Raw genomic sequence first — 23087 nt, 5'->3', positions numbered from 1 at the left:
GGAGGCAGAGAATCAGGATTAAGTGAAGCCTCTGAAAATACATCTTGCACAACATCCAGAACAGGGGTATAGCTAAGGGCCTATGTTGAGGTAAAACAAAAATTCCCTAAGCCTTTTCCGTGAATCAGAGAAGTCCTGACCTTCCCACTTAAAATGTTCCCTCATAGAATGAAGTGTCTCTGAAAAAGAAAAATCCTCTGGAGGAGAAGCAGAAGGAGTGGAATCTTCTGCATCAGAATCAGAATAAGGAGTGTACTCCTGCAAGTCCTCAGCCGAAGACTCTGAAACATCCGAAGCCTGTTCAAAACTTTCCAACTCTGGCTCCACCCTAGGCCTCTTATCAGGAGGGGGCAAAGAACCTCTAATCAGAGTAATCAAATCTTCTACCATTTTAAGCATGTGCTTCTTAGGCACAGACCCTGCTGAACTAGGACTGACACCAACAGAAGCCAAACCTGGCCTGCCTCTGGAAGAAGCCTTGGAAACAGAAGGAGAGGGTCTAACCACCCTGGGAAGGGAGGGGAGTACAGAAACCTGAGAAGCCCCTTCAGCCTGACCTGCCTCTTGAGAGGCCACATCCTGCAAAATTAAAGTCTCCCCCTGAGACTCCAGAGAAGCCTCCATCGGAACCACCGGCTCCACTGAAGCCTCTAAAGAACCGGCGTCCGGAACGGACGACTCATCTTGCCTGGGTTTAACCGCTTTGTCTTTGCGCTTCTTAGCGGCCGGAGTATCCGACGGCATATTATAATTGCACCGCTCAAGACCAGCCTAGCACAATCTAACCTTCGCTTAATAGTGCGCTTATTAAACCTAGCACAAGCGACACCCGACTACGTCGTGCTCAGGCCCCAAACAAGGAATGCACAAAGAATGATAATCCCTATGCGGTATCTGTTTCCCACAAGAAATACAATTATTCACTTTTTCTGACATCTGGTAATACACTGAGGCAAGAAAAAAACAAAATATTCCCCAACGGGGTACTTAGCCAACTTGGATTCGGTCTGAAACTCCGAACTCGAAAAATTTCAGAACGCCGAACGGCACTTGCAACGCTGCTTCTGCATCGGACCATGCGGCAAAAAAGACTGAGGATATGACGTCGGTCATGCGCTTTTGTACCCTGACGTCCTGATGTCAGTTTTAAGCGCCTTGACCGACGTCAGCCTAATACTTTGGTATTCGGGCCGACCGAGGACAGCGGACTACCCATATGTAAGGACTGCAGCAATGTGAGATGAAGAACATCTGACAACATGAAAGAAGCCGTTTATTTGTGTCGAATATCGGTAATGCAAAGAAATTCCTCGGAAGCCTGTGCCTGCACAGCAGCTCCGGCCCCATCCAAGGTAGAGACATCTGCAGGTTCCATAGTCAAAACAGAGTTTCATGGCATACTGGACTCGGAACGGGTCTCAGTAGCAGCCTGCGAATCAATTGATGCGGGCATCAGGGGCTGCAAAAGCACCTCACTGAGTACCGGCAAACTGGTGACTAGCTTAATGGAAGCGTCGTTGGCAGTTTTGGACCTGTGCCGTCTGTCTCTGTCTTTGTCCTTATGTTTTGTCAGAAGATCGGTAGACGGATGGCTTACCGAAGCCATTTTGGAATACAGAGATCAAGAACGAAAGTATTTAGCTACAATAAGGGCCTGACAATGAATAGTTTGGGCATTGAACAAAGCACAAAACTGTCAGCAAGGTACGTCGTGGTCTGGGCCTAAACAGGTGACGCAGTAAGAATGGAAATCTTGGTGTGGTATTTACTTTCCACAGGCGAGGCAATTGTTAACTTTTTATGACATTGGTTAGAGCAAGAAAAAAGGATCCCCAACAGGGTACTTTGCTTTAGAAGACTCCAGGATGACTCAATTCGTATATGAAAAACTCAGGTAGAAGCCGACCGGCACTCGTGTAAACTGCTTCTGCTTTGGGCACCTCGGCAAGAAAGACTGATGTAATGGTGTCGGCTGCCTGTTTTTATACCCCTGACTACCTGATGTCAGTCCTGAAGCGACAGCAACTGGTGCAGAAATACCAAGTTTCTGGTATTCAGGCCAGCTGAGGGCTACCTGCAAGCAGACAACCCAAGTGTGATGACTGCAACAGTGAAACGTGAAGAACATCACTGCACAACCATGGAGAATAAGCAAACATCAGGGCAATGAAATGTGTCCCCGTACCTCATAAGAATCACTGCAGTGCAAAAAAAATATCAGTACAGATCATGCAATGCTCTAGTAAAGAAAAAAAAAAACTTAATACTTAAAATTAACCAAAAGCAATAACTAAAATTTCAGGATCCATTAAAACAAAAATATGACATCTCAGTTCAAACAAAAATGTTTCCAAATTTCCATCTCAGTATCAGGGCATACCACTAAATGATACTCACATCAATGAAATAGCACTCTCTCACTCTTATAAATTAAAAAAAATAATAATGGTTATTTTAAGATAGGCAAAGTACCCTGTGCATCCCCAATTAATATAAACAGTTCTGATGATCCTGCACCTTTGGGCAAGTGGGGAAATTTTCCCTTGTAGTACCTTTGGCCAGTGAAAGTACACACTGCCAGTTGTGCATTACCTCACAACTGTCGACTGCCCAATTATACTAACCTCTTCCCCACCCCCTAGCCCAAAGAACATACATCTGACTTTCAGGATTTGCAGCTGAGACAATTTCAGAAAGCCAGCAGAGACAGCAGTAAGGACAGAAAACCGTGAATAAATTATGGATAAAATAAAAGTGTAACAGACGGACTTGGTAGTAGACTTTCTAAATATTTAATAAATAAAAAGGACCAAATTCATGTCAAGAGAAAAGTGTTAAATACAAGAGTGGAATATTCACAAATAATGTAACTGCCTCTGTAGTTACTTGCAATATTCTGAGCGTCTGCATTTGATTTCCCTTTGCTGTTTTTAAACCACTGTCAAATGTTCCTGGCAGTGTTATAAGGTGCTGGGAAAAAATCCAGTATCTCCAGTTCACCATGTGTAAAAAGAAAGACTACTTAATTTACAATACCTGCAACTGCAAATCTGACAATATGCTGCACAGTGTCAGATAAAACTGCCATCCCCAAATACATAAACAAAAAAGCACACAAAAAGGCAAACTTACCATCTTCCAGGAGGTCTGTGATGTCAAGAATTAGGGTAGGTACAATTGTGTTGAACATCTTGAAAGACTTCCCATTTCGTGGCATCTGAATGATAAGACATGACGGTGCCTGTGAAAACAAAACAAAAAAAAGGCATGAGCATGAATGTCAATGCCTACCTCATGGGAAAGTTGCAAATAATTGGCAACTGTTCAAAGCATGACAAATGACTCACTGCCAGTGGACTGAAGAGAGCATTTACTTATTTTATTTATCTGATAAGTACATGGGTGGCTTGGTCCAAAGACATTCCCGGGATTTTAGAATGGCTAACAGCAAAGCAGAAGTTTTTACTGGGACGGTTTGTCCAAAATGATACGTCAGAGTAGTTTAGAGACTGCTCCCCTGCTACAATGTTATATGCACACTAGATGTAGCATAAACCGTAGTCTTGCTGGTGAAACCGCTTGTAGATGCAGCAGTCAAGTGGAGTATAATGCTAACTGGTCATGTCTTATTACTCCAAACATAGCTCTGGCACCGGAATAATGAGGGAGAGCAATTCTCTGCATCAAACTCAGTTCAGTGACTCCAAAGAAACACAACGTGAAAAACACGGATACCGAAACCTTAACCAGTCACAATAAGTTTATTGCTCAGACAAGAACTAAGCACTTTCGCCAAGGTAAAAAACCATAGGTGTCCTCAGAGTTGTTCCTACAATTAATCTCTCCACTTTAAATACCGTTACAAAAATCCATCAACCAATGACAAGTTAGATCACCAACATTTAAAAACACACTAACATATTTTTCTAAAAATTTTTTAAAAGAGGCAATTAATGTACACAATAGTTAAAAACAACATATCAAGTTAATCTTTGAAAAAGTACATTCACATATCCATTGTTTAACCCCACATTAAAAATTAGAAATTAGTTACTACCTTTTAGGACACACATTGTTATGTTTGATTTTCAGGAATGGATTTATTGAAATAAAATCATTTAAACCTGGAGGGATTGTAGCATTACGGACTCACGGGATTCCAATACTGATTCCCAGTCACCCCCACGTGAATTTTCCACCACTCTACCGATGATGAAAAATATAAATTTGTTGAAATTTACACACCTGCCGTGTAAAGGGCATTGTGAGGGTCTTTGTTCTTCATCGCCCTCACATGTTCACTAATCCTGTCCCTTAATCGCCGGGAAGTCTTCCCTTTGTAAAATCCCGGACAAGAAAGGCAAGTTGCCACGTACACCACCATCTTGGTATTGCAATTACACCTCCCTGGACATTTCACAGAAACACCATAACCACTAATGACAACATATGGCCCATTTGCAATTTTTGCAACTTCCACATTTATTCATATTGGAATTGTATCTATCATAATCAATTTGTCTCTCCAAGATGTTTTTTTATGTTTTTACCCCTACTATGAGCTATTTGGGGTTTCACACCTACTAAAGAAATAGTATCAGCTTCCAAAAATAAGTTCCAACTTCTGTTCAAAATACTAGTTATTTCTGACGTCCTTTCCCCAAACTCCAAATCCATAACATTTGATTTAACACTTTCCCTTTTTCTAACCTGAAAATCATCCCCCAATAATAAAATTGGTGCAAAACTTGTTTTTCTTTTGTTTACCACTTCTTTTTTTATATTAGTCAATAATTTAAGGGGGTAACCCCTATCCAAAAACGTCCCTATCAAGTTGTACATTTCATTCCTGAAAACCTCATCTTCACTCGTCAACCTCGACACTCTGACCATCTGACCATTTACCACACGTTTCTGAAACGTTGGGTGATTACTAGTAAAGTGCAATAAAGTATTAGAATAGGATTCTTTCCTATAAATTGCACTTTCCAAAATTCCATCTTCCCAAAATAATTTGATGTCCAAATAGTTAATACTTTTGTTATTCCATTTACAGGTGAACTTCAGGAAGTCTGTTGTACTATTAAGGTATTCAACAAAATCATACGCTTCCTTCTTGTCCCCCTTCCACAAAATAAGTATATCATCCAGAAACCTATTGTAGGATAGAATTTGTTCACTATACTGTGAACCAAATATAAATTATTTTTCCCAATCATGTAAAACAAGGTGGGCAAAGATGGGGGCACACTTAGCTCCCATTATCACTCCTGCAACCTGATGAAACAATTCTCCCTCAAACATGAGAAAATTGTTCTTTAATACCAAATCCATAAATTCTGCCACAACTTCAACTGTTCCTTCATCCATATCAGAAAGATCTGAAATACTGTTTCTGAACATTTCCATACCAATACTATGTGGGATAACTGAAAAGAAATTGATTACATCAATTGTCAAAAAACTAAATGGACACGAATTAATATTCTGAAACTTGGACAACCGTTGCACGCAATGCCAAGAGTCCCTCATGATATACTGCACCCCCTCAGTTAACTTACCAACCTTGTTATCTATCCAGGCAGCTAGGGGTTCAGTCTTGGACCCCCAAGCCACCACTATAGGTCTAAAAGGGGGTTGACAACAGATTTGTTCGTCTTTGGTTTCTCAAAAATGTTCAGGATAACTGGTTGCGGGACTGTTAAAAATTCAAGGACCCTCTTAAATTTGAGATTATTTACGAGACAGCTGAACCACAAGGTGTATTTTCAAGATGGATGTGGGGGTCAGGTAGGGCAAACACTTACTCGTAGCAGTATGTTTATTCCCCCGGGTAATTTTGAAATATGTCTATTTGAGAATTACTGTGAAAAAGAAATTAGACATTTAGCTACACAAAAAAACGCATTTGGTCCCAACTTGTCTGAAGAAGAGAATCACATATTACAAACACTTGTGGGGGCAGGAATTAGAGAATTGTGACCCCGGACAAAGGGGAGGGGCTGTAATTACGAAATATATAGATTACAGCCCCGAACTGAAAATCATTTAAATGATGAATCCACATATCAAAGGGCATCTAGAAACGAGGTGAACAGGGCCTAGGTTTGCATGGACATTGTTTTGGAGCAGGAAGCACTTGAAGGAAGAATAGGGGTGAAAGATAAAGAATTTAACAGTCCCGCAACCAGTTATCCTGAACATTGTTGGGATACCGAAGACAAACAAATCTGTTGTCAACCCTCCTTTTAGACCTATAGTGGTGGCTTGGGGGTCCAAGACTGAACCCCTAGCCGTCTGGATAGATAACAAGGTTGGTAAGTTAACTGAGGGGTGCAGCATATCATGAGGGACTCTTGGCATTGCGTACAACGGTTGTCCAAGTTTCGGAATATTGATTTGTGTCCATTTAGTTTTTTGACAATTGATGTAATCAATTTCTTTTCAGTTATCCCACATAGTATTGGTATGGAAATGTTCAGAAACAGTATTTCAGATCTTTCCGATATGGATGAAGGAACAGTTGAAGTTGTGGCAGAATTTATGGATTTGGTATTAAAGAACAATTTTCTCATGTTTGAGGGAGAATTGTTTCATCAGTTTGCAGGAGTGACGATGGGAGCTAAGTGTGCCCCCATTTTTGCCAACCTTGTTTCACATGATTGGGGAAAAGAACTTATATTTGGTTCACAGTATAGTGACCAAATTCTGTCCTACAATAGGTTTCTGGACGATATACTTATTTTGTGGAAGGGGGACAAGAAGGAAGCGTATGACTTTGTTGAATACCTTAATGGTACAACAGACTTCCTGAAGTTCGCCTATAAATGGGATAACAAAAGTATTAACTATTTGGACATCAAATTATTTTTGGAAGATGGAATTTTGGAAAGTGCAATTTATAGGAAAGAATCCTATTCTAATACTTTATTGCACTTTACTAGTAATCACCCAAAGTTTCAGAAACGTAGTGTGGTAAATGGTCAGATGGCCAGAGTGTCGAGGTTGACGAGTGAAGATGAGGTTTTGAGGAATGAAATGTTCAACTTGATAGGGACGTTTTTGGATAAGGGTTATCCCCTTAAATTATTGACTAATATAAAAAAAGAAGTGGTAAACAAAAGAAAAACAAGTTTTGCACCAATTTTATTATTGGGGGATGATTTTCAGGTTAGAAAAAGGGAAAGTGTTAAATCAAATGCTATGGTTTTGGAGTTTGGGGAAAGGACGTCGGAAATAATTAGTATTTTGAACAGAAGTTGGAACTTATTTTTGAAAGCTGATACTATTTCATTAGTAGGTGTGAAACCCCAAATAGCTCATAGTAGGGGTAAGAACATAAAAAACATCTTGAAGAGACAAACTGATTATGACAGATACAATTCCAACATGAATAAATGTGGAAGTTGCAAAAATTGCAAATACATCAATAATGGGCCATATGTTATTAGTGGTTATGGTGTTTCTGTGAAATGTCCAGGGAGGTGTAAGTGCAATACCAAGAGGGTGGTGTACGTGGCAACTTGTCTTTCTTGTCTGGGTTTTTACATAGGGAAGACTTCCCGGCGATTAAGGGACAGGATTAGTGAACATGTGGGGGGCGATCAAGAACAAAGACCCTCACAATGCCCTTTGCATCCATTCTGGCAGGTGTGTAAATTTCAACAAATTTATATTTTTCATCATCGATAGAGTGGTGGAAAATTCATGTGGGGGTGACAGGGAATCAGTATTGGAATCCCGTGAGTCCGTGTGGCAATTATGGACTAATGCTACAATCTCTCCAGGTTTAAATGATTTTATTTCAATAAAGCCATTCCAGAAAATCAAACATAACAATGTGTCCTAAAAGGTAGTAACAAATTTCTAATTTTTAATGTGGGTTAAACAATGGATATGTGAATGTACTTTTTGAAAGATTAACTTGATATGTTGTTTTTAAGTATTACGTACATTAATTGCCTTTTTTAAAAAAAAGTTTAGAAAAATATGATAGTGTGTTTTTAAATGTTGGTGATAGATATTAACGTGTCATTGGTTGATGGATTTTTGTAACAGTATTTAAAGTGGAGAGATTAATTTAGGAACAACTCTGAGGAAGCCTATGTTTTTTTTACCTTGGAGAAAGCGCTTAGTTGTTCTTATCTGAGCAATAAACTTATTGTGACTGGTTACAGTTTCGGTATCCGTGTTTTTCAAATTCTCTGCATCACTCTACTGAACTATTTATTTATTTATTTTTTATGAGGTGGAAAACGTATGCGCTGTCATTTGAAGTTGAGGCACCTATTCACGAATATGGAATGGCCACAGCTCGAACTGTAACTACAAGTGTGTGTGTGTGTGTGTGTGTGTGTGTGTGTGTGTGTGTGTGTGTGTGTGTGTGTCGCCTGCCTACATGCATGTCTGTAGTTGTGTAAGATTTGAAGGAACTGTATGAAAATGTAAGATACTGTAATGAAGCCGGAATGACTGGAATAAATGTCTTTATCTTTTAGTTACCCAGATCTGTGCTGAACAAGTGCCAAATATCTCGGTCTCTGTCTCTCCTTTACATGCCAAACCTTCTGGCACCTTTCAGAATAAAAGTCTGCGGGTCTATATTACATCACTGAATGCTTAAAAAAGCGAATGGTGATTAATCAACCCAATGTAAGCGAAAGCTTACAATTTCGAACTGTCAGAACATCAACAAAAATAAATAAATAAATAAATAAAACACTTTAAACATTAGATTAAGTGGGGGGGGGCTGCACCCCCCCCCTACTTAAATATACCAACTCCGAGACCGCACTACAGTCCCAAAAAATGGCAAAGTAACGAAGAGACCAAGCAAAGTCTTTCCCAGGGAAAGAATTCGCTTAAGAGCCACTTTGATATTTTGCCGTTTCAGGCTTTTGAATTTGACCAAGACGCATTCGAAAGAATGCGCATTCAGTCTTCTAATAGGGAACCAAGGATATGACGGCGGTAGCAGCATACAGTGGGGAGTAAATGTCAGCAATATCCGAACCAAATACATGTAAAATAACAGTGCTTTTAAAATGAAATGGAATTATAATGGCTGTAGCTTCTACACTCATATTATCTGTAAATTCTGTTCTCAGAATTATTCCTTTCCTCCTGAATGGCATAATTAATATTCTGGATTGCCAGACATTTGACTTGATTTTGGAATTCACTCTAGTGTCTCTGTACTGAACTTCTGTGGACTGCAATGCAACAGCTTTATTTGATTAACAGTCTTAAAATTTTCACTGACTTTGTCTCCCTCCTAATACTATCGAAACCCTGTAAATTCCTACAAGTTCTACACGCTTCTTTAACCTTGGCTTCCAAGCCTCATACTATCTAAATAAAAAGTTTGCACTCAATGTGCTACAAATTCTGTTAGGACATTTTATTCTTTATCAGGGTTCTTGACTGAAGGTTATTCCTTTGTATCCTTTACTGAAACATTCCTTTCTACTAAAAATGCATTCACTGAAAATATAAGATGAAGACATAGGCCTGCTTTAATATGGCTGAATTTCTAGATTTATATAAAAATAACACGGTATTTATGTCTAAAAAAACTACATTTAAAAGAAACCTGATCTTACAAGTTGCATGAATGCAGCTGCATGGATGAGTGTTTGTGCACCTTTAGAAGTTTTTTGTAGATGCTTTGGTGTGTGTGTGTGGGGGTAACTTCAGAAACTCGTTTGTAGATGCACTGGTGTGTACGTGTGCATATGCATGTGTCTGTGTAAGCATACACATTGGGAATTGCCTATGTTACAGTGATGCTGCATAAGACTGTTAGTAGGAACTCTAACACGGTCAGGTTTGAAGGCATAGTGTTCAGTTTGAGAGACGTGGTAAATTAGTTACTGATGAGGTTTTCCCTCAGATTTATTTTGTTTCAGAATCGGAGATTGTTGCAGGTGCACTAATTGGCAGACCCACACTAGCTAATTAGCTTTGGTAACAATAACCTCTCTGAATCCAAGGGACTTTTCACTATGCACTTTGTTAAAATGAACCTGGCATCCTCGGTCCTTGAAGCCTAGGGGAGAAAGTATTACAAAATCAGTGAGAGCAATTAGCCTAAGAACAAGGACACAAAGCCTGATGCAGAAAGAATTTAATGACTCTATACAGGCTCATTGACTTAACACACTCCACACTCGATGACAACACTCTCAAATACCGGACAATCTCTTGGCTAAAAAGCTTAACACCATAAAAATCTCCTGACTCCCTAAATGTTTTTTTGCACACAGCACACAGGAAGAAACTAACATCTTCTTTCAGACAGTGAGAATTAAGACACCCTCCAGCACTCCCTAGTAAGGCAGTCTATGCACTGACCTAGACTGCATTTGGTACATGACTTACAGTAGTCTTTCTGCATTCAGTTCATGTGGCTTAGAACACAACCCTGCTAAGCCACAGCAAATTTTAAAAAGGCAAGTAAGCAAATGGTAAATTAAGAAAAATCAAAATTTAAAATAAAAAAATTAAGTCACCATTAAAACATGGACTGCATGACAAAAACTACAGAAGGTAACTGTGTGCTCAGCATGTAACTTCAGCAGGACAGAATTAAAAGAGGCAGTCGTTTACATGATTTTTGGGTTACTGATATATATATTGCTTAAAGCAGGACAGCAAAGATATGCCAGCACTCAAAACTGGTCAGCCTTTAGAGAAGTCTCCTACAGCAATTAAATACCTTCAGCAAAAACTTCCTGGAGTCTAATTAACATGGCACAGAGTTTTCTTCCAGCAACATGTCCTGATACCCTCAATAATCTCCCCATAACTAGCTTACTAGCCTGCCTTTGGCTCCAAACTCCCCCAAGAGAAAACCTTCCTACAAAACAGAACACAGCAACTCCATCATAATTACAAATGCAAAAGATACACAGTTACAAAAAAAGTTACAAACAGGCTTTTGGAAAGCAATACTTAAGAAAACATGACGTGAGGAATATTGGCCCCGTTAAGGTCAAATCTTATATACAGCTGATAGTGTGCTGGGGTCTCCAAAAACTCAATATGCAGATGCAGAAAGCCCTTGTACATACTATGTTTAGTACCCCACTATTCACTGTTATAATTCACAGGCATGCTTCAAAGTAATGAACAGTAGAGTATAGCAGACCATCACATCCTGTGAACAGAATTCAGATGTGCATAATGCACAGTGCTGCATTGTACACGCTGGTACTCTAGATGGGTGAACACCCTATGCAACAGTACGTCACTTCCAGCACAGCCACAAAAAGCGAATGAATAAGGTGCTCTGTAAGGAGAGATCACTTACCGCATAGCCCTAATAAGGTAGTGCATAGGGGAGATCACTTACTGCACAGCCAAGATAAGTTAGTGTGTAGGGGGAGATCACTTACTTCACAGCTATAATAAGGTAGTGTGTCGGGGGAGATCACTTACCACACAGCTATAAGGTAGTGTGTATGGGGGAGATCACTTACTGCACAGCTATAATAAGGTAGTGTGTAGAGCAAGATCACTTACCACACAGTCATAAGGCAGTGTGTAGGGGGGAGATCACTTACAGCACAGCCGTAATAAGGTAGTGTGTAGGGAAGATCATTTATAGCACAGCCAAGATAAGTTAGTGTGTAGGGGGAGATCACTTACAGCACAGCTATAATAAGGTAGTGTGTAGGGGGAGATCACTTACCACACAGCCATAATAAGGTAGTGTGTAGGGGGGAGATCACTTACCGCACAGCCATAATAAGGAAGTGTATAGGGGGAGATCACTTACTGCACATCCACGAAGAGCAAATAAGGTAGTGTGTAGGGGGACATCAATTACAGCAGAGCCACGAATAGCAAATAATAAGGTAGTGTATAGGGGAGATCACATACCTAGCAGCCATAATAAGGAAGTGGGTAGGGGGAGATCACTTATAGCAGAGCAATAATAAGGTAGTGTGTTGGGGGAGATCACATACAGCCCAGCCATAATAAGTTAGTGTTATAGGGCTAGTTGACTAACCACACAGTCATAATATGGTAGTGGGTAGGGGGAGATCACTTACCTCACAGCCATAAAAAGGAAGTGGGTAGGGGAAGATCACTCAGAGCAGAGCCATAATATGGTAGTGTGTCGGGATAAGGTAGTGTGTCGGGGGAGATCACTTACTGCACAGCTATAATAAGGTAGTGTGTAGGGACAGATCACTAACCATACAGCCATAATAAGGTAGTGTATAGGGGGAGATCACTTACAGCATAGCCAGAATAAGGTAGTGTGTCGGGGGGGATCACTTACAGCACAGCCATGAACAGCAAATAATAAGGAAGTGTGTAGAGGGAGATCACTTACAGCACAGGCATAATAAGGTAGTGTATCGGGGGAGATCTCTTACGGCACAGCCATAATAAGGTAGTGTGTAGAGGGAGATCACTTACAGCACAGCCATAATGAGGTAGTGTGTAGGGGGAGATCTCTTATGGCACAGCCATAATAAGGTAGTGTGTAGGGGAGATCAGTAACAGCACAGCCACAAACAGTGCATAAGGTAGTGTGTAGGGGGAGATCACTAACAGCACAGCCACGGACAGCAAATAATAAGGTAGTATGTAGGGGGAGATCACTTACAGCACAGCCACGGACAGCAAATAATAAGGTAGTATGTAGGGGGAGATCACTTACAGAACAACCATAATAAGGTAGTGTGTAGGGGGTGATCGCTTACCGCACAGCCATAATAAGGTTTTGTGTAGGGGAGATCACTTATCGCACAGCCTCGAACAGCAAATAACAAGGTAGTGTGTAGGGGGAGATCATTTACCACATAGCCATAAGAAGGTAGTGTGTTGGGGGCGATCACTTACAGCACAGCTATAATAAGGTAGCATGCAGGGGGAGAACACTTACAGCACAGCCACAAACAGCAAATAATAAGGTAGTGTGTAGGGGGAGATCACTTACCGCACAGCCATAATAAGGTAGTGTATAGGGGGAGATCACTTACAGAACAACCATAATAAGGTAGTGTGTAGGGGGAGATCACTTACCGCACAGCCATAATAAAGTTTTGTGTAGGGTTAGATCACTTACCGCACAGCCTCGAACAGCAAACAACAAGGTAGTGATGTAGGGGGAGATCACTTACCACATAGCCATAAGAACTTAGTGTGTCTGGGGTGATCACTTACAGCACAGCCATAATAAGGTAGTGTGTAGGGGGAGAACACGTACAGCACAGCCACAAACAGCAAACAATAAGGTAGTGTGTAGGGGGAGATCACTTACCGCACAGCCATAATAAGGTAGTGTGTAGGGGAAGATCACTTACCTCACAGATATAATAAGGTAGTGTGTATAAGGAGATCACTTACAGCACAGCCATAAGGCAGTTTTTGTAGGGGGAGATCACCTACAGCACAGCCATAATAAGGTAGTGTGTCGGGGGAGGTCAATTACAGCACAGCCACGAAGAAAAAATAAGGTAGTGTGTAGGGGGAGATCACTTACAGCACAGCCATAATAAGGCAGTGTGTAGGGGGAGATCACTTACAGCACAGCCACGAACAGCAAATAATAAGGTAGTGTGTAGGGGGAGATCACTTACAGCACAGCCATAAGGTAGTGTGTAGGGGGAGATCACTTACAGCACAGCCACGAACAGCAAATAATAAGGTAGTGTGTAGGGGGAGATCACTTACAGCACAGCCATAAGGTAGTGTGTAGGGGGAGATCACAAACAGCACAGCCATAAGGTAGTGTGCAGGGGGAGATCACTTACCACACAGCCATAACAAGGTAGTGTGTAGGGGGAGACCACTTACAGCACAGCCATAAGGTAGTGTGTAGGGGGAGATCACTTACAGCACAGCCATAAGGCAGTGTGTAGGGGGAGATCACTTACAGCACAGCCACGAACAGCAAATAATAAGGTAGTGTGTAAGGGGAGATCACTAAACGCAGAGCCATAATAAGGTAGTGTGTAGGGAGGAGATCACTTACAGCAAAGCCATAATAAGATAGTGTGTAGGGGGAGATCGCTTATCGCACAGCCATAATAAGATAGTGTGCAAGGGGAGATTACTTACCGCACAGCCAAAATAAGGTAGTGTGTAGGGGAGATCACTTACAGCACAGTCATAATAAGGTAGTGTGTAGGGGGAAATCATGTACAGCACAGCCAAAATAAGGTAGTCTGTAGGGGGAGATCACATACTGTACAGCCATAACAAGGTAGTGTGTAGGTGGAGATCACTTATTGTACAGCCATAAAAAGGTAGTGTGTAGGTGGAGATGACTTATACACAGCCATAAACAGCAAATAAAAAGGTAGTCTGTAGGGGAAGATCACTTACCGCACATCCATAATAAGGTAGCGTGTCGGGAGAGATCACTTACAGCACAGCCAAAATAAGGTAGTGTGCAGGGGGAGATCACTTATAGCAGAGCAATAATAAGGTAGTGTGTAGGGGGAGATCACTTATAGCACAGCCATAATAAGGCAGTGTGCAAGGGGAGATCACTTACTGCACAGCTATAAATTAGGTAGTGTGTCGGGGGAGATCACTTACAGCACCAGCCATAATAAGGCAGTGTGTAGGGGAGATCACATACAGCACAGTCATAATACGGTAGTGTGTAAGGGGAGACGACTTACAGAACAGCCATAATACGGTAGTGTGTAGGGTGAAATCACTTACAGCAGAGCCATAATAAAGTAGTGTGTAGGGGAGATCACTTACAGCACAGTCATAATAAGTTAGTGTGGGGGGATGACTTACCGCACAGCCATAATAAGGTAGTGTGTAAGGGGAGATCACTTACCACACAGCAATAATATGGCAGTGTGTAGGGGGAGATCACTTACAGCACAGCCAAAATAAGGTAGTGTGTGTAGGGGGAGATCACTTATAGCAGAGCAATAATAAGGTAGTGTGTAGGGGGAGATCACTTATAGCACAGCCATAATAAGGCAGTGTTCAAGGGGAGATCACTTACTACACAGCTATAAATTAGGTAGTGTGTCAGGGGAGATCACTTACAGCACCAGCCAAAATAAGGTAGTGTGTGTAGGGGGAGATCACTTATAGCAGAGCAATAATAAGGTAGTGTGTAGGGGGAGATCACTTATAGCACAGCCATAATAAGGCAGTGTGCAAGGGGAGATCACTTACTGCACAGCTATAAATTAGGTAGTGTGTCGGGGGAGATCACTTACAGCACCAGCCATAATAAGGCAGTGTGTAGGGGAGATCACATACAGCACAGTCATAATACGGTAGTGTGTAAGGGGAGACGACTTACAGAACAGCCATAATACGGTAGTGTGTAGGGTGAAATCACTTACAGCAGAGCCATAATAAAGTAGTGTGTAGGGGAGATCACTTGCAGCACAGTCATAATAAAGTACAGTTTTGTACCTACCATAAATGTAGATGTTCGAAGATCCACATTGCTGCAGTCCTTACACTTGGGTAGTCCGCTGTCCTCGGTCGGCCCGAATATCAAAGTATAAGGCTGACGTCGGTCAAGGCGCATTTGACTGACATCAGGACGTCAGGGTACAAATGCGCATGACCGACGTCATATCCTCAGTCTTTTCTTGCCCCAGATGTCAGAAGACCCTAAAAATAAAGGTCAAAACCAAAAGACAGCAAACCAACAACCAACCATCCTAGCACTAAAAATATGTACAATATATACAATAGACAATAAACACCCAATTGACCACCCAACCCACACAACCGCCTCTAACAACAGAGTGGAAGGAGGGAGGGTAAATTGGACTGCGGCAAAGTGGATCTTGAACATCTACATTTATGGTAGGTACAAAACTGTACTATGTTCTTCATCTCACATTGCTGCAGTCCTTACAGGGTAGAATCCCAAAGCAGAGGAAAGGGAGGATGGCCAAATTATAAGGAAGCAGGAGCTGCTAAAATGCCCTGCAAAACAGCAGTGGCAAAACCAGCCCTGGATTTAGAGTAAAGTGGTAGGTGATAATGTCTGGAAAAAGTATGCACTGAACTCCAAGTAGCTGCCTCCAAAATATCCTTAGTTGCCACCCCTCTCAAAAAAGCTGTTGAAGTGGCAGTAGCCCTAGTGGAATGAGGCCTAATCCCAGCTGGAACTTCCTTGCCATGATGGGAATAACAGAAAGCAATGCAAAACCCAATCCACTTAGAAATAGTCTGTTTTGACACAGGCTTGCCCTGAGAACTCAAAGCAAAAGAAACAAATAACTGCTGAGACTGCCTGAACCCTTTAGTTCTGTCCAAATAATAACGCAACTGCCTGTGTACATCTAAAGTGTGCAAAATCTTTTCCCCTTTATTTTGGGGATTTGCATAAAAGGTAGGCAAATGAATAGTTTGGTTTAAAGCCACACTAGAAACCACTTTAGGCATAAAGGAAGGATTAGTACTTACGTGTGTTGTCTTTTAGAATCAACACCTGCCCTTTACAGATACCCTATCCTTATGGAAAATTAAGAAAGGCTCAACTGCCATAAGGGCCTGCAACTCAGAAACCCTTCTTGCAGAGGTAATAGCCAACAAAAAAGCAGTCTTCCATGATAAAAACTTCAATTCAGCAGTAGCTGCAGGCTCAAAAGGTTGTAGAGTGAGTTTCTCCAACACAAAATTGAGATCCCAAGCAGGAGTAGGAGCTTTTCGTGGGGGTCTTATATTCTTTGCCCCTCTAAGAAATTGCTTGAACAAAGGATGAGAAAACAATGGTGGGTCACAATCATAGTGAGCCGAAATTGCTGCAGCATGAACCTTAATAGAAGAGAAGGACAAACCTTTGTCCAGTAACTCCGTCAGATATTGAAGAGCCACACTTAAATTAGGCCCAGAAACATCAAAATCCTTTGCTGCACTCCAAAACAAAAATCTCTTCCATTTGTCTGCATACACTTTCCTTTTACTAGGCCTTCTGGCTTCCAAAATAACATTTAAAACTTGTTGTGGAAGTGGAGTCCCACTATGGTTCAAAACAGAATATGCCAGGCTGTTAGGTGCAGAGAGTGAAGCTTGACATTGAGCAAATGACTGTCCTCCTGAGACAACAGGTGTGGAATCAAGGCAAAGGCCATGGAGGCTTCCGCCAGGCTCCTCAGTAATGGGTACCAATGCTGTCGAGGCCAATCTGGAGCTATCAAAATCATCCTTGGCTTGTCTTGTCTGGCCTTTAGTAGTACCTTTGGGAGGAGAGGCAGAGGCGGAAAGGCATACACATGAAGACTGCTCCAATTGAAAGAAAGAGCATCCACTTTCCAAGCTGTGGGATGAAACCTTTTGTGCAAAACTTTGGCAGCTGGTGGTTTAGTGCTGAAGCTAACAGATCTATGTCTGGAGTTCCCCATGACACTGTCAATTTCAGAAATACATGAGGATCCAATTTCCACTCGTGGGGATCCATAATTTGTCTGCTCAACACATCTGCTAAGGAGTTCTGTGCTCCCGGCAGAAACCTTGCCTGAAGATTTAGCTGTAAACTGAGAGCAGTCTCCCACAAAATCATTGCTTGCCTGCATAGAGGATAAGAATGTGTTCCGCCTTGCTTGTTGATGTACCACATGACAGTTGTGTTGTCTTTTAGAATCAACACCTGCCCTGGAAGAAGTAAATCCTTGAAAGCTATTAATGCAAACTGGACTGCTAACATCTCTTTCAAGTTGATATGTAGATGTTGTAGTCTGGCAGGCCACTTGTCTTGTATCCACTTTCCATTCAGATGAGCTCCCCAAGCTTTGTCTGAGGCATCTGTCGTTAGAATCTGACTCGCCTCTGGCCGGGTCACAGAGAGTCCCTTGTTTAGGTGACATTCCTGAGCCCACCACAAAAATTCTTTTTGAATGCAAGGTATTATTTGAATGACAGTGTCCAAATCCTGGCAGTGCTGTGTCCATACATTTTTGAGATACCATTGTAGCTTCCTCATATGCAGTTTGGCATTGGGAAGCACCAGAATACAAGATGCCATGAACCCTAAGGCTTGAAGGACTGTCCTTGCAGTCAGCCCGGACTGATGAGACAACTGATGAAAGTAAAGGGAAAGATTCTTTTGTTTGTCCGGGGTCAAAAGGCCATCTGGGCTGCTGTATTCAGTCTCACACCCAGAAAGCACATGTCTTGAGAGGGTACTAGACTGGACTTTATTTCATTCACAGAATACCCCAGGCATCTTAGCACTGCTATCACATAATCCAGATGATGAAGAAGCTCGTCCCTTCTTGAGCCAGAATCAGGCAATCGTCCAAATAGGGATAAATCTGTATTCCTTTTAACCTGAGGAAAGCTATCACTGGAGCCAGAACCTTCGTGAACACTCTGGCAGTAGATAAGCCAAAGGGCAATGCAGAGAACTGATAATGTGAAGTCCCAGCTCAGCAGATACTTCCTGCAACTGAGTCTGATAGGAACATGAAGGTAAGCCTCCTTGAGATCTAAAGTTACCATCCAATGATCTTTGCCCAGCAGAGGTAAAAGCTGCTGTAACGTCAACATTTTGAACTTGGGAATGTCCAGATAAGTGTTGAGGATAGATAAGTCCAAATTGGTCTCCACGTGTTCCCTTTCTTTGGTACTAGGAACAGGCGAGAATAAAATCCTAGGCCCACTTCTGGCATAGGGACCGCTGAATGGCCCCTATTTGGAGTAACAGAGAAATTTGCTTGTGAGCCTCTATTCTTTGTGGAGGAGGAACGTCTGGCATGCCTTTGAAAGGAGGCAAGGTATGGAAATAAAACCTGTAACCGTGGTGTATGATATCCAATACCCATCTGTCTTGGGTAATTAAACTCCAATTTTCTTTGAAAAGTGCCAACCTTCCTCCCAAAGGTGCTGCCAGACAGAAGGCTCTGGCAGCTGAAAAGGTAGGTCATTGGGTCTGTTTACGAAGGACTGACCCCTGCCCTCACCTGAAGACTGTGCAGGAGAACTCCTGTTCTAGGCCTGAAAGAGCCCTGAGCTCTGCCCTACCACGTCTAGGTCTACCCCTAGACTGGGAATCATAAGAAGGATACATCCACCCCTTAGTAGGCCAATTTCTACTAAACTTTGGAGGCTGAACCTGCAAAAATCTTTAACAGTCTGCATAGACTTAGCCTTGTCTTCCATTTTCTTTAAGACTGTCTCAACAGGAGAACCAAACAACACATCAGATTGTAAAGGAGCATCTAAAATCCGTGATTTAACATGGTCAGATAAATTCTGATCCCTCAGCCAGGCGTGCCTGCGAAGAACTGACCCAGTGGCAGCCACCCTAGACGAGGCCTGTACAGCATCAAAACCACATTGCAAAGAATGCTTACCCACCTGTTCAGAAACATGTACTAAATCTTGCAACTCTTTACAATCAATACCTTCCGCCAGAGCATCAACCTTAGACTTCAATTGTGAAAGGAGATAGTTTTGGTATTTTAACATGTGAAACTGGCAATTCAAAGCCCTCATAGCTAGAGTGGAAGAAATATAAACTTTCTTTCCCCATCTATCCAAAGCCTTGGCCTCTTTGTCTGAAGGAACCGGATTCTTGACAACAGAAGCCTTAACACCTTTAGGCCCCTGACTAACAGTTTCTGGGTCTGCCCTAGGACTCTTAAAAAGATACTTATGAGCTTCAGGCACCCTGTAATATCTATCCGGTTTAACAGGAGCAGGAGGCAAAGAATCAGGATTAAGAGAAGCCTCTGCAAAACATCTTCCACCACATCTAAAACAGGAGGTATAGCCAAAGGCCTATGCTGGGGTAAAACAAAAATTCTCTAAGCCTTTTCCTGGAATCAGAGAAGTCCTGACCTTCCCACTTAAAATGCTCCCTCATAGAATGAAGAGTTTCTGAAAAAGAAAAATCCTCAGGAGGAGAAGCAGAAGGAGTAGAATCATCCACATCAGAGTCAGAATAAGGAGAATACTCCTGCAAGTCTTCAGCCAAGACTCTGAAACATCCGAAGCCTGCTCAAAACTCCCTGGCTCAGGCTCCACCCTAGGTCTCTTATCAGGAGGGGGCACTAATCAAAGAAATCAAATCTTCTGCCATTTTAAGCATATGCTTCTTGGGCACAGTTCCAGAAGAACTAGGGGTGACACCAACTGAAGCTGAACCTGGCCTGCCTCTGGGAGAAGCCTTGGAAACAGAAGGAGAGGGCTAGCCACCCTAGGAAGGGAGGGGTATAGAAACCTGAGAAGCCCTTCAGCCTGACCTGCCTCCTGAGAGGCCACATCTTGCAATAATGAAGCCTCTCCCTGGGAACCCAAAGAAACCGCCGGTGGAGCCAGCGGCTCCACCGATACCTCTAAAGAACCGCGTCCGGTACAGACGGTTCTTCTAACCTAGGCTTAACTGCTTTGTCCTTGCGCTTCTTGAAGAAGCGGGCCGGAGCATCCGGCGGCATTTTATAATTGCACCGCTTCCCAAAGACTAACCTGGCACAATCCAACCTTCTCTTTATAGTGCGTTTGAATCTAGCACAAGAGCGACACCAACAACGTCGTGCTCAGGCCCTAAACAAGGAATACACAAAGTATGATAATCTCTATCGGTATTTGTTTCCCACAAGAAATGCAATTATTGACTTTTTCTGACATCCGGTAAATCACTGAAGCAAGAAAAACTAAAATATTCCCCAGGGTACTTAGCCAACTTTGAACTCGGTCTGAAACTTCAAATCGAAAAATCTCAGAACGCCAACCGCACTTGCAAAGCTGCTTCTGCATCGGACCATGCGGCAAAAAGTCTGAGGATATGTCGTCGGTCATGCGCATTTGTACCCTGACGTCCTGGTGTCAGTCTAATGCGCCTTGACCGACGCCAGCCTTATTGATATTCGGCCGAGGACAGCGGACTACCCAAGTGTAAGGACTGCAGCAATGTGAGATGAAGAACATGTTAGTGTGGGGGGATGACTTACCGCACAGCCATAATAAGGTAGTGTGTAAGGGGAGATCACTTACCACACAGCAATAATATGGCAGTGTGTAGGGGGAGATCACTTACAGCACAGCCAAAATAAGGTAGTGTGTGTAGGGGGAGATCACTTATAGCAGAGCAATAATAAGGTAGTGTGTAGGGGGAGATCACTTATAGCACAGCCATAATAAGGCAGTGTGCAAGGGAAGATCACTTACTGCACAGCTATAAATTAGGTAGTGTGTCGGGGGAGATCACTTACAGCACCAGCCATAATAAGGCAGTGTGTAGGGGAGATCACATACAACACAGTCATAATACGGTAGTGTGTAAGGGGAGACGACTTACAGAACAGCCATAATACGGTAGTGTGTAGGGTGAAATCACTTACAGCAGAGCCATAATAAAGTAGTGTGTAGGGGAGATCACTTACAGCACAGTCATAATAAGTTAGTGTGGGGGGATGACTTACCGCACAGCCATAATAAGGTAGTGTGTAAGGGGAGATCACTTACCACACAGCAATAATATGGCAGTGTGTAGGGGGAGATCACTTACAGCACAGCCATGAACAGCAAATAAAAAGGTAGGGTGTAGGGGTAGATCACTTACCTTACAGCTATAATACAGTACTGATGGGGGAGATCACTTACAGCACAGCCATAATAAGGTTGTGTGTGTGGGGGAGATAACTTATAGCACAGCCATAATAAAGTAGTGTGTAGGGGGAGATCATTTACAGCACAGCCATAATAAGGTAGCGTGTAGGCGGAGATCACTTGCAGCACAGCCGTAATAAGGTAGTGTGGAGGGGGATGACTTACCGCACAGCCATAATAAGGTAGTGTGTAAGGGGGAGATCATTTACAGCACAGCCATGATAAGGTAGTGTGTAGGGGGAGATCACTTACAGCACAGCTATAATAAGGTAGTGTGTAGGGGGAGATTACTTACAGCACATCCATAATAAGGTAGTGTGTTGGGGCAGCTCACTTACAGCACAGCCATAATAAGGTAGTGTGTGTAGGGGGAGATCACTTACAGCACAGCCACAAACAGCAAATAAGGTAGTGTGTAGGTGGAGATCACTTACAGCACAGCCATAAGGTAGTGTTTCGAGGGAGATCACTTACAGCACAGCCATAATAAGGTAGTGTGCAGGGGGAGATCACTTACCACACAGCCATAATAACGTAGTGTTTCGAGGGAGATCACTTACAGCACAGCCATAATAAGGTAGTGTGTAAGGGGGAGATCACTTACCACACAGCCATAATAAGGTAGTGTGTAGGGGGAGATCACTTACCACACAGACATAATAAGGTAGTGTGTAGGGGGAAGATCACTTACTTCACAGCAAAAATATGGTAGTGTGTAGGGGGAGATCACTTACTGTACAGCCGTAATAAGGTAGTGTGTAGGTGGAGATGACTTGTACACAGCCATGAACAGCAAATAAAAAGGTAGTCTGTAGGGGAAAATCACTTACTGCACATCCATAATAAGGTAGTATTGTAGGGGGAGATCACTTACAGCACAACCGTAATAAGATAACGTGTCAGGAGAGATCACTTACAGCACAGCCAAAATAAGGTAGTGTGCAGGGGGAGATCACTTATAGCAGACCAATAATAAGGTAGTGTGTAGGGAGAGATCACTTATAGCACAGCCATAATAAGGCAGTGTGTAAGGAGATCACTTACTGCACAGCTATAATTAGGAAGTGTGTCGGGGGAGATCACTTACAGCACAGCCATAATACGGTAGTGTGTAGGTGGAGATCACATACCGCACAGTCATAATAAGGTAGTGTGTAGGGTGAAATCACTTACAGCACAGCCATAATAAAGTAGTGTGTAGGGAGAGATTACTTACAGCACAGCCACGGACAGCAAATAATAAGGTAGTATGTAGGGGGAGATCACTTACAGCACAGCCACGGACAGCAAATAATAAGGTTGTGTGTAGGGGGAGATCACTTACAGCACAGCCACGGACAGCAAATAATAAGGTAGTATCTAGGGGGATATCACTAACCACACAGCCATAAGAAAGTAGTGTGTCTGGGGAGATCACTTACAGCACAGCCATAAGAAGGTAGTGTGTCAGGAAGATCACTTACAGCACAGGCATAATAAGGTAGTGTGTAGGGGGAGATCACTTACCACACAGCTATAAGAAGGTA

At 42.4% G+C, this 23087-nt stretch overlaps 1 protein-coding gene across 1 annotated transcript in view; it reads right to left on the bottom strand.

Moving 5' to 3' along the window:
* The window catches only part of LOC122790731 (ubiquitin carboxyl-terminal hydrolase CYLD-like), an 855039-nt gene that overhangs the window by 233062 nt on the left and 598890 nt on the right, over positions 1 to 23087 (bottom strand). Inside the window, exon 13 of the mRNA XM_044058312.1 lies at positions 3133 to 3241. Coding sequence (XP_043914247.1) covers positions 3133 to 3241 — 109 coding nt within the window. The remainder of the gene's footprint in view (positions 1 to 3132; positions 3242 to 23087) is intronic.

This window comes from Protopterus annectens, chromosome 16.part0 (genome assembly GCF_019279795.1).
Source record: "Protopterus annectens isolate FY-2018-M chromosome 16.part0, PAN1.0, whole genome shotgun sequence".
NCBI lineage: Eukaryota > Metazoa > Chordata > Ceratodontiformes > Protopteridae > Protopterus > Protopterus annectens.
The sequence above is the reverse complement of the archived record's forward strand: the minus strand, read 5'-3'. Positions and strand labels throughout refer to the sequence as shown.